The sequence below is a fragment of the Tribolium madens genome, unplaced genomic scaffold, assembly GCF_015345945.1.
Source record: "Tribolium madens isolate multiple individuals breed KSU strain unplaced genomic scaffold, Tmad_KSU_1.1 Scaffold_91;HRSCAF=231;Tcas5.2_LG7, whole genome shotgun sequence".
Lineage (NCBI taxonomy): Eukaryota > Metazoa > Arthropoda > Insecta > Coleoptera > Tenebrionidae > Tribolium > Tribolium madens.
In genome coordinates, this window is record NW_025401063.1 from 9,467,873 (window position 1) to 9,480,601 (window position 12,729).

The 12,729-nt window shown below is 32.4% G+C and overlaps 1 protein-coding gene across 1 annotated transcript; it reads left to right on the top strand.

Annotated features, from left to right (window-relative positions):
• On the top strand, positions 1–12,521 carry LOC123011218 (doublesex- and mab-3-related transcription factor A2). Its single transcript, XM_044408566.1, has 3 exons — positions 1–133; positions 2,454–2,925; positions 11,377–12,521. Exons 2-3 carry the CDS (start codon positions 2,478–2,480, stop codon positions 12,069–12,071), a joined length of 1,143 nt encoding a protein of 380 aa, XP_044264501.1. The 5' UTR covers positions 1–133; positions 2,454–2,477; the 3' UTR covers positions 12,072–12,521.
• The last annotated feature ends 208 nt before the right edge of the window (positions 12,522–12,729 follow it).

Sequence of the window (12,729 nt, forward strand, 5' to 3'; positions counted from 1 at the left end):
GGACTGTTGCGATCACCGGATACGGTATCATTACGCAGAAATTGTCCGCTCAGTCTCGAAAACTCCGGAACTTCGGGTAGTGGCGGGTTCGCGCGCTGTGGAATGGTGAACTGAACGACCAAAAGTCATAGAGGTGAGCACAAACTGTAAACATTTTATTATTTATTTGTATTCTTATAAGTATTTCCTATCGGCCTAAACTAACTGTAACTACATTTCCACTAGTAGATAACTACCTAAATTTGATTTTTAAAAAGCCGTGTAATCTATACTCTTTTTGGTCAAATTAGGTATTTCTAATTCTGCAAAAAAAGTTAAAAAAGTCATATTATAGAGGTCTATGGGCCTACCTACTTACTTTAATACAAATGATGTTTTAAAATGTGTTTTATTTAAAAAACAAAAATTTAAAATAAATTATGCGATTGATAAATATTATTACAAAGTTGAGGAAAATCTCTACAGTAAATTAAATATATAGGTATTTTCTGTACTTTAGTACATAATTAGGTATGTATTTCAATGACGCCAAATCTTGAAGGACAATATTTTTTTTATATATATTTTTTACATGCTTTTTTTCTCTGTTTATATAAAAAGAAATAATTAATTTTAATTGCTAGAAGTATTAAGTAAAATAAAACAAAATACATATAGGTAGGTATGTAACGTATTTTAAACATACATAAACATAATTGGACATCAGTACAACAATAAAAAAATCTATCTATTCAGCATCAATTTACAAGTAGGTATTTGATAACAATTTTTACCTTATTCTATCACGGCTTATATTGCTTCAAATAATTAGAATTTGACTTTTTTCGCATCATTTTCAATTTTTCTACAAACTTAAATTTTACATAGTATATAAAATAGCTAGTATCTGTAACGGTATATTAACCTCATTTCGTGGGAGATGGTATACAGGACAAAGGGAAATAAAAACCATTAAATTCGTCGCGATGTTTCGATACCTTCATTTTATCTTCCTCAGACTACAATTTAGTCGTTTAGTTTTTGTATGGTTGGAAAATTTGACCTTACCGAAGAATTCTTGTTGGCTGAGCTCTTCGGTAAGGTCAAATTTTCCAACCATATACAAAAACTAAACGACTAAATTGTAGCCTGAGGAAGATATAATAAAGGTATCGAAACGTCGCGACGAATTTAATGGTTTTTATTTCCCTTTGTCCTGTACACCATCTTCCACTAAATCAGGTTAACATATTTTAAGGACAAGAAACACAAAATGGAAAATGTAACGGTATAGTTTAGTAGGTACACGATATGTTGAATTTTTGTATAGGGACATACATACCTATTATTAGTATTAAATTCAGTGAGAGTTACGTTATATCTGTACCTAATAGATAGATATATCACTGAATTAGGATTTTTTTTAATAATAAATTTAATTTTTTGTTGCTACTAAAAAAATTAAGTAAGCATTGAATCTAGAAAACAAATGAGGGTATAAGTCTGATTTTTACTCCAAATAATATATACTTCATATACCTACTATAATATTTTATTATTATGTAAGTACCTATACTTTTGTAATTTATAAAATTTGCTCATCCAAGTATTCTTAAAAACACTTGCTTAGAATCTTATATGAAACAATTTTGTTAACTATTGCTTCAAAGATAACATTTTTTTTTATTTTAGAAAGAAAAAAGAATCATATTTTAATCATTCGAATTTTTGGTTTACTTGTATGTAATAAAACTTCTATGTTTTGTTTAAGAAACTAAAAATTATTGAATACTACAGAATACCTACCTATTAAAATGAATATTCGGTATACCTACTTATAGTGTGTAGGTATATAGGGTATATGTAGGTATACCATGCGTAGGTATGTACATACAAATAGGTTTATACTTTTTTATACTTTGAACTATATAAGTAGGTACTTCTAATCAAAATAAATTACTCTATGAAAAAATGTGTGCATTTTTATTTAACGTGTTTGTCAAGAAATAAATTTAACAAAATCAACTACCCATGCTTTATTTAAGGCTATTCTAGCTTATAAATGCCAAAATAATCAAAATTTCAAATAGCGCAGAATTGTGTTTCTTTACTTTATTTAATTTAATTCTCACAATCAAATTAAGATGTATATCTAGCGGTGAACTTTTAACTTAGTCTTTCAACCTTAAAACTTGTTATAGCAGATAAAAATAATTATTAAATCATATATCATTTTGACTATCTGTAATAATTGTATCTATGTAATTATTTTAACTCAAAAAGAGCTCCTTATTAAAGAAATTTAGTCAGACTAAAAAACTTTTTTATGACAATCTTAAAAAACATTAGTAATTTTTAGAACACAGTTTTTAAATAGTGTTTAGTTAAGAACGAAGTAAAATTAGGGAAGTAAAAAAATGAACTCAAATAAAAATTTTTGGTTTTACTTTAAAATGTGTTGTCTCTTTACATAGGACCACATACAACACCACACTACCATGAGCCTTCCCAGTAGCGGAGTCGACATGTCCTCCCTCATGTCGCAACATCCAGTCCTGGGTGCCATTCCTCCGGCTTTTTTCCTACGCGCGTCCGAACGCTACCAACGAACACCAAAATGCGCACGTTGTCGCAATCACGGCGTCGTCTCGGCCCTCAAAGGTCACAAAAGGTACTGCCGATGGCGCGACTGCAATTGCGCTAAATGCACTCTCATTGCTGAAAGACAAAGAGTTATGGCGGCCCAAGTAGCCCTAAGAAGACAACAAGCACAGGAAGAAAATGAAGCAAGAGAGCTGGGGATTCTTTTCCCAACTCCTGCAGGTGTTGTGGGAGATTCACCAGTTACTCCGTCTTCTATACCACAGAATCCTGACGTAGGAATCTCACAGTTGATGCAGAGGAATACGTTCACAGCCTCGGATTCATCGGAACCGTCGAGTCCAAGTAAGTGGTTTATGTTGTTTGCTAGATTAATTAAAAAATAGGTGAAACAAATTTAACAGTTACATTAGTAAATAGAAATGGCGTTTGGAAAAGTGACCCACATTGGAGATTGATTTAACACAGATTATTTCTTGCCTAAAGATTTTATGAGGTGTTTGAACATTTCAAATTTTTGGTAAGACATTCTATGATAATATTCAGTTATAGGCCTAGACGTTTTTAACTAGGACGTTCTTAAGGCACTTTTATACAAGGAATCTAAATCTGTTATCGTATTTTCCAAGGCGCTGATGATGTCATACATAGTGAGTGTTAACATACACGAGTAAACTTAGGGAGTCATTGAATTATGATGAATTATTGAAAATTGAGATATTCCATGATAAACACACTATTAAACTTTAATATTTTATATAAAATTTGGTCTGATGAGGATAACTCCAAGTGCTAACCACTGCATTTCATGACGCCAGCCTGATAAAGGAGTGAGGTTAAATTTATGAGATTATCTCTGTAAACACAAAAGTTTCATTAACTTATTTTGCCATTTTACAAATTATTGATCATAACCTTTAATTCCCTATAAATTTAACAGTATAATATGAATGTTAAAACTCACTCTGTATATTCATATGTACATTCGATAATTCAATAAGAATTTGATGTAAAAATATTAATTTGTCACAAAATAAATGTGATTTCTTGTTCCTTGTTCTGCGTGGAACCTTTTTCCTTTCAAGCCAATTGCCGGGACAAACCAATTATCGTGGGGCACAAAAAGATTCGAAAAAACACATTGATTTGAATGAATCGGCGTCGATATTGGATGGGACGTCAGACGCAACATTTCAGTCGCCATCGGCGCCACAAAAGACTAGATTTCCAGGCGCTCCGCGATGCCATTGTGACACCATCTTTATTCACGATCAGATTTCAATAGTACATCCACTAACAACACCGGAAATAATAATTTACATCGCGCGGTTTTTCCGGGGATCTCGTCTCCGGTGTAGCGTTACACGAAGGGAAAAAAACTTGAGAAGTTTGCAATTGAAATTCTTGTCGTTTTGAGAGTGCAACTGTAGGAAGTCGAACGTTTAGAAGTATCCGTTTTCAAAAGAGAGCCGTTTCTCCTTTCTGAAGAAAAACACACACGAAGCAAATTAAAAACGAGACTCGAGACGTCGTCATCGTCTTCGCTTATGTTCATTAATATTCTTGAGTGCTTGATGAGTGGATAATGTTTGCCTAGCCATTATTTCTGTAAATGTTACAGTGCTTTCTTATGACGGGCACGTAACAGATACATAACCCCTGGCGGTGTTTTTTTCTAATCTGTTGAATTAAACAATTCCAAGATATTGCCAAAAATAAATCTTGCTAAAGCAAATTTCAGGATAAGATTGATTTTCTACCAAAACAAGTCGTTCAGAAAATAAAAAATATCTATGCGATTAAAATCTATTATTGTTGTATTAAAGCATTTTTAAATCAAATGAAAAAAATAAACTTAAAATAAGTTTACAAGATGTAGAAAATTTGGAATTGTTAATATAAAATTTCTAACTTTTAACGTAAAATTTATTTTTTCTCCTCAAAATAGATGAAATACTAATTTTTAATTTTAAGGTTGAACTATACTGAATAAAAAAATAAATCGTGATTTAAAAATTCTGAAAAAATTATAACTTTTTGATGGCCTTAGACATGCTGTCCCAGCGAGTTGAAAAAGTCCAATAGTAAATTTTAAAAAAAAAATTATGTAGGACATTCATATAACTAATCTAGTCTATCGCCTAAATTATTTTCAACTATACAGCGTGTCTCAAAAAAGACGTTTTTTTGACGAAAACATGAACTTTTTAAAAATTTATTACACAAAATCTAAGACATCTAGAAATATTTTATTTTACTATCGCAAAGAAAAAGGTACAAGCTATAAGGTTGTAACATTTTTTTAGTGTGTTGCATTTGCAAAGATTAAAAAATAAAGGCGTTTGTAAAAAGTTTAATAACTTAAAAAATTTAAATGGAACACCCTATTTATTGTTTTAGCATTTAAAAGATTATTAAATTGTCAACTATTTGGCATTTCTCAATACGAAACGTCAGATTATTTTTACTATATTTAAAGCAAGTTTAAGCCTTGTTGAGTCTTATTCGAAGAATAAAATGTTGTATTTAACTCGTTTGAGTGTGAATCGGACGCTTTATTCCACCTCGTGGATGATACATTACATTACACTCGTGGTTTAAAAATCTTCTCGGTGAAATGATGCGTCCTATTTACACTCAAACTCTAAAATAAATAACTAATATAAGAGAGCTACATCCTCGGAAAGAGTGCATCTTTTAATGGATTTTTTCCAATATTTAATAACTGATAACCTTTATAAACCCAAACGAATACCAAGATAAAATGTCAAAATTTTTACTCAAGAGCGTCTTTAACTGGGAAGGTTTAGGGTAAAAAGTACCCTAACTATTATGCCTGTTGGTTCTTGTTACTTTTAGCTATAAAATTCTAAACTTCTCTTTTGTTTTTCTGATGATACAACTTACCGTTTTTGAGTAAAACCAGTTTACAATTTATCTTACAAACCATAAAAAGGATAAAAATCACTCCTAAAAATTAAATTCGTTTTACCGTTTAAGACGCCCGCGCCCGTGATTAAAAATTTCGACAATTGATCTTTGAGTTTGTTCAGGTGTTTAAAGGTTATTAGCTGAATCAACTTTTAAAATTTTATCTATTCTGCAATAGTGAGAAAACCCCATTAAAAGCGCATCTCTTTTAGGGGATGTAACTCGCTTACATAACATTTTTTGATACATGTTCATGTATATACCCTGAATATACAGGCTGTTCCGTTTCTATTGTTACAAATTTAAACAGGTGATAGAATATTCAATTTTAAGACAAAAGTTTCCTATAAATTAAAAACAGATTTAGTTTCAGTTAGGACATTAACTAGTACTACTTCATTTTTTATTAAAACAGAACATTATTCGTCGAGTTGTTTATAGATATGAAAATATATACAGGAACATTTTTTTATTAGTATACATAGCCCTATGTATACTTTTTAAAAAACCGAGTCAATTTCATAAGGTAGGCGACCAACATTTCAAGCTTTTAGAGGGTACTAGATATTAAAATATTCAAAACTAAAATTTTGTGTCAAGTTTGTCAAGTGTCAGTCTTGAAACGTAAAGCGTACTTGCTTTATTATTAAATATTTTTCATTTTTTGATGGGTTCTATTTTTCTAATTAATATTTAATTACATTTACTTTGTTGTTTTTACAAATTTGTCTTTTATTTATCGATATTAAAGCCTTTGCAATATTGGTTACCTATGCCTAGACTAACCGCTAATCGTAATTGCTATAGCAGCATTGAAGTTGAAAAGTGAATTACTATTATAGGTATAGTTACAATGAATGAGAAAACTGTACATTGTTCAATAAAATAAAAAGTCGTAGACGGTATTTATCCTATTACGACAGTTGTATCATAGATTTAACTCACGTTTATAAATACGTTTTTATATGCAACAATCGTATATATTAGTAGAAAATTTTAGAAACTAAAATGTACATTATTATTACACCGTTGTTTGCTTAGCTTAATTGGTATCCTAATTAAAATCAACTAGCAACACTAATGCGGCACATAAAATTGTGCAAATAGAAAAATCCTAATTGTTATTTAATGTCGTTCGTTTGCACAACTTATAGAGTATTTAAGAAAACAGAAAGAATAATAGTAAGGGAAAAATGAAAAGTTCCGCTAGATAAATATGACAGTGGTAAAGTAATGATGGTTAGCTGCTGGAACAAATACACTGAAACTGGGACCTCAATAGACAAACATTGCATGACCTTTTAGAATTTACATTTCCATAGATACATGCAAGAATTTCTTCTTAAATTGAAAAATCGCTGTGTTGTGTCGTTCGATGGCGAATGTTCACTATATGTCAATATTGACCAAACATTATTAAACATTACAGGACTATACTTTTAAATTGCCAAATGTTTATTGTCGACTAGTAGTGAGAGGAGACGTGAACATGTAAGAAGAAAGAGAAAAAAGCGTTTTGTGTTACATAAAAATCATTATTTTTGTGCGAGTTATTTTGCAACTGGTCAGACTAAGCTCTTGAACAATTTTAAAAGCAGCAATTATAAAAAAAATAAATATAGAAGGTCGCTCGAGACTCCGTCATTCCGGTCCCTCGCATAAAAATCCGGTAGTGAAAATAATCGAGTTGATCTTTCGAGTGGTCTGCTGCAAAGTGGTGAAAACGCAATCGTCTAGCTGGACCGTGACCACTCTGAAACTGAAAACAAAATGTTGGAGCACACTGAAACGTAGGAATTAACTTGGTATACAGTCTTTTATTCCGCCAATAAAAGCTCTTTAAAAGTGCTCGACGCATTTTTCTATAAAAACGAATCAAAAGCTCGCAAATATAAATATAATGAACATTCTGAGTCCTTGTCCAAAGGAAAATGCATGAATTTGGGGCAAACGTCTCGATATTTTCGCAACAGGAGGCTTGAGGGAAGGATAAAAGAGCTGTCGCCACTTCATTACCCCTAAATGATACTTGGGGAATTCGCAATAAGGAAGGAATGCGGGGTAGAAATATGAGTATCCATTTAATATAGAGCGAGCGGGTGCTAAACGACCCGTTTATGGGTCATATAAGGTCGAGTAATTAGGATCGATTGGGGTGCTAATGACGTTCGCCCCGCCACCACAGTTTTTTCTTCCAGTTGAGATGGAAAAAGTTTCAATCAAGCATTCTTGGGCTTCACATATTAAAATACGCCGCAAAATAATCATTTTTACAAACTTTCAAAGACTTCTTTAATTTCAAATCCCCAGCTCTTTGTTTCTTGCATTACATAATGAAACAACAATCGCAAAAACTGTTTACAAGGTTTAGAAAATTCGGCATTGACTTGTACAAACAGATTTTGACCACGAGACAATGTTAATTAATTTTTGAGTGCGTCTGCAACCGCATTGTTGGTACTCGCGCTAACGATTGCTGTATCCTTTTCGAGAGCCATTAGTGGATGAAGTGAACGAGGGTCGATCAATTAAAGAGTATTACGGTCTTAACAATTTGTATGAGGTGAACACTTGGCCACGTTTTACCTCCACTTAGTGCTTGCCGTAAGAACAAACTATTGTGCCAAACGCTGAGGTATTAGGAGATTGATGAGGCTTAAACGGGAGGTTTTATTATTTCCTAGTTTCATTGGTAGAAATTTTTAGCATTTTACCACATCAACAAAGAATTAATTCTGCAGTGAACCGCCAAATCGTACCTGTTTTTGCCACTCGTATAGTTCTCCAAGTCCTCAATAACGCTTTAATTTAAAAGTATATACGGATAAAGAAATAAACTCTTAACATGTTCAAATTTTGAAAGAACGGCACACTTTTAAGGCTCTAAGCACTCAAACGGAAAAAAAACTGAATTCTTAAATGTAAATACCAGAGTGATAAAAGAAGCTTTTTTTCTATATAGGTATACATATAACATATTAGTTAAGTCAACATACCTCCATTTAAAAAAAAAAAGAGACATCAGCATTGGACAGTCAATTTTACAGTAGCAATTTGTATTAATTTAAATGGCAAGACAACTAAATCAAACTGAGTGCCTATGCATTCGGAAATTTAATTTTTTAATAATTATTATGATGCTTTTGGAATTTTTCATCAAGGTTCTTGAATGACTGGAGCTGGACCCGGTTGCTGTTCCTGCATTTTTTTAGTATTATACAAAAAGAAAAGAATGAAGAGAAAACTCTCGTCAAAATGACACAAATCAAAAAATTCATTAACTTTCAAAATTATTTCAATGGTTTAAACTAAGCTGATCAAAACCAATTTAAGTGAAGTTATCTTCTTGAACACTTAAAAAAAAATGAATAGTATACCTATTAGGTAACAGTGGTTATAAGTTGTAAGGAATGTTTCGTAAGAGTTGACTGATTTAAATTTAATCTCTGTGCTGACAAATGGCATTTTGCTGTAAAACGTAGGAATAAGTTTTAGACATAATATGTATATATGTTTTCATTACAAACGATTCTAATTACTTAAGACAGTTGGTTTTGTCCTACGGTAGTGATAACAAAAGAAAATATTTAATTTATTTACGTACTTTATACGAGTATTTTATACACAAAGACATTTTTTAACTATGAATATAGCCCTATGTTCAGGTTAAAAATGCACAGATCAATGCGTTGCTGTGATGTCTCAGTAGCGTGTCTAGGTACAATTTAAGAGTACCGAAATTGTTTTATACAAACAGAAAAATTACAAGCAGATAAGATATTAAATACTTTACAGTAGAAATTAATGTTATAGCAAAAATTTTGCTGAAAACAATAACTAAAAAAAATGAAAACAAAAATTTTTGCTTCGCCTCATGTTTTTGACTTTTCTTGAAAACGCTACACAAAAGATTAACAGGCAGAAAAAAAGTGTAAAAGACAAAGTTGTAAAGAATTAAATTTGCTTTAAAGAAACCCGCGACGCCATACCTTATACTTTAAGTTTTAGGTTTAAACAGCTTCTTCTTATAAACACGCCATCAGTGCAAGCGAAATGTTTTCGTCACCAAAGCATTATTGACCGTCTGTAGGCCTGAAACCGTAGAATATAGAGGTATGGTGTTCCGGAATATATCCTTCAATCGTACGTATAGCGTTTTCAAAAAGTGTTAAGAACATGAGACGAAGCAAAAATTTCTGATCTGTTCATTATTTTAAATTATGATTTTCAGGAAAATTTTTGGTAGGTATACTTATTTGATTTCTTAATTTTATATATTTGCCCGTAATTTTTCTGTTTGTCTGCTCATTATCTCTACAGGGCAATTCAGATAAGATAATGAGCCTGACGATCTGACGATGCAACACAAAAAACAAATTTCATTTACGTCTTGATCTAATTCTAATTCAGATTTGCATTTGCAATCCAAGTTATCTTATGTTCCTCTGACAGTGCGTTGACAAGCAATTTATGATTTTTAAAAGAAACTGTTTGCCAACCTTTAATGTTGCTTCCAGAAAATAATAATTAATATAAATTAAAGTAATATAAAAAATGTGATCGTATTTTCAAAACGAAGTTTTGTTTTGTTTTTGAGTTATMCGATTTTTTTTTGTCAAAATTGCAATTTATGTGAATTTTTTTTTTTTTTTGAAAAAATGAAATATAAAGCAATTAGTTGTAATCCTTAGAGTATAGCTTTTATGAGAAAAATGATTTTATAGTGGGTTGCCATTTAAATTTTTTTTTTTTTGTATAACTCAAAAACAAAAGGAAATTTCGAAAAATTTTATTCTTTTTAAATCATCACATTTTCATAGTAGTTTATCACTCATCAATTAGTTTTTTCAAAAAATAAATACTTTAAGCAAAAAACGTTTGGTTCCATACTTTTTATTCACCTGGTACATTTTGTATTGGGTTTACACCGAAAAGACTTCTCTAATTTTTCTGTCATTCCGCGGGAACTGAATAGCACTAATGGTCGCTCTCTGCGCTGATGTCAAAGTGACATAAGATGATAACTTGGATTCAACTTGCAAATCCTAATTTAAATTGGATCAAAGGTGTAAATGAAATTTGTTTTTTGGGTTGCATCGTCAGATCGTCAGGCTCATTATCTTATCTGAATTGCAGTGTATTTAGATAAAGCATTTTTTTATTTCTTTGCTCTTAAATTGCAAATCCGCGACTTAATTAGAAGTTGAATTACAGCAATGGATTGATCTGTGTTTCTTTAAACTAAACATAGAGCTATATTTAAGTTAAAATATGTTTCTGTGTGTTTGTTATTGCTTTAAATTGAAATAAAAATTAAAAATGTAAACTACAAATTTTAGAAAACTGAGACTGAATAAAATTATGCAAAGTAAATTTAGACTAGCATGTTGTTGTTTTTTAACTTACAACACTGTAAAAATAAAAAAATTAAAAAAAACGTGTAAAATTCCATTTCCTCGTATCTGGCAGTAAATCTTAGCCGTCAGTTACAATCCGTTTAGCGTCGGAAACTTTTTAATGAACGATTAAAAGGCAGCATCTCGTAAATTCGAACAATGGCTTTAACTTAGAACTTTACGATCGTTCGTTATTGAATATCATTTTATGATACCTCCTGCTGAAATTCGCACAGAATTGTATCTGAAAATCTGTACTAGGTGTTAGTAAGCTTCATAAATCTGGCAGCTACCCTTGCCAACGCGCTTGCTATTGTTCGAACGTTAACACAACACGTTGGCGGCATTGTCTTACACAATTGTTAGAATATATATGGTCTTCTGCGGCCGACATGTTAACTGTTCGATATCAAACCAAGCCTTGTTAGCCTTCGACACAGCACTGATTCGAAATTTTCCTCATTTCCAGCTTCGAAACGACCTAGAATTAACGTCGAGGACTGCTCCTTGGAAGGATCGGACTCTGAACCTGAAGATTTGAAAAAGAGTCGTCAGTCGAGTCCGGTATCTGCGCCGGCCCCCTCAGCCCCTACTCCCTCTCCCGAACCACAAACAAGTCCAGATCCGGATTTGGACGTTGAGGAGGACACCCAAAGTGAAGCACCTGAGAATCTCTCCCTTAAGAAACCATCCAGTCCGGAAACTCCCCCTCAACCGACACAAAACTTCATTCCTTACCAGCAATTCGTTTCCACGTTTCCTCCTTTCCAGCCGCAGTACTCCACTCAGCGTTCACCCATCGACGTGCTCATGAGAGTGTTTCCGGGGAAAAGAAGATCGGACGTTGAGGCTCTTCTACAAAGGTGCAAGGGCGACGTAGTGCAAGCCATGGAAATGATGGTGAGTGGAAACCACGAAGATGCCACACCGCCATCGGCTTTCAGTCCTTTGGGTCCTCCAACAAACTTCCACCGTTTCAGTCCTTCGAGAAGATTTTTGTCGGCTCCTTATGCCGGAACGGGGTATCTCCCAACGGTGATAAGACCCCCTCCTGATTATCTATCCATGGTAGGGTCAGTTCATGATATTTATAGCAACGATAAAACCTCGGCGTCTTCTCCGGGTTCTAACACGAGCTCGGACAAGACGTCGTACTCGGAATAACCGTGATATTAAGTGTTTACCTGCACGCCCTGTATAGTGGATTATTCTGTGCGAGTAATGAAGACCAGTTCGAGTTTCCGCACGAACAATCACATCAGAATTTAATTATAAAATACATATGAATCAAGTTCCATCCCTCTACTCGGTATTCAGCGACCCCTAACCCTATTGAATACATGAAGCCAGTTATTAGGTCTCTATTGTTAGCCTGTAGCTACCAGATCATATAAATTATATTGTAAACAGTGGCGTGTGTTTGGTTTTATTGTCTGTATTAAATTGTGGTTTCATTTGTGACGATCGCCACTGGGTCCAGTGATCACGTTGTAAATAATTTTTTACTAATACTTTAGCTTCATTCTATCAAATATGTTGTTCAACTTGTAAATAATTGTGAATAGCTTTAGACACATTCATCGTACATGCTGTATATTATTAATTAAATTGTTTAGAGTAGTTGATTGTATTTAATTAAAACTGGATTGTATACGAAATTATATAAATAAAATAAAATGTTAATATAGATGAAAAACGCTTTTTATTCATACTTAATCCTATTATACCTCTGTCACGTTAACATTTGTTATTCGAAAACGTGTTCTATAACACAATAGTGTTTAATTTTATCTTTAAACATTCAATCGATTTGGCTCAATTT

Bases quoted from the DNA above. Each gene is read 5' to 3' on its own strand.
- LOC123011218 (XM_044408566.1), top strand. From the start codon at position 2,478: ATGAGCCTTCCCAGTAGCGGAGTCGACATGTCCTCCCTCATGTCGCAA. The intron at 2,926-11,376 runs GTAAGTGGTTTA...CCTCATTTCCAG, and splicing joins ATCGGAACCGTCGAGTCCAA to CTTCGAAACGACCTAGAATT.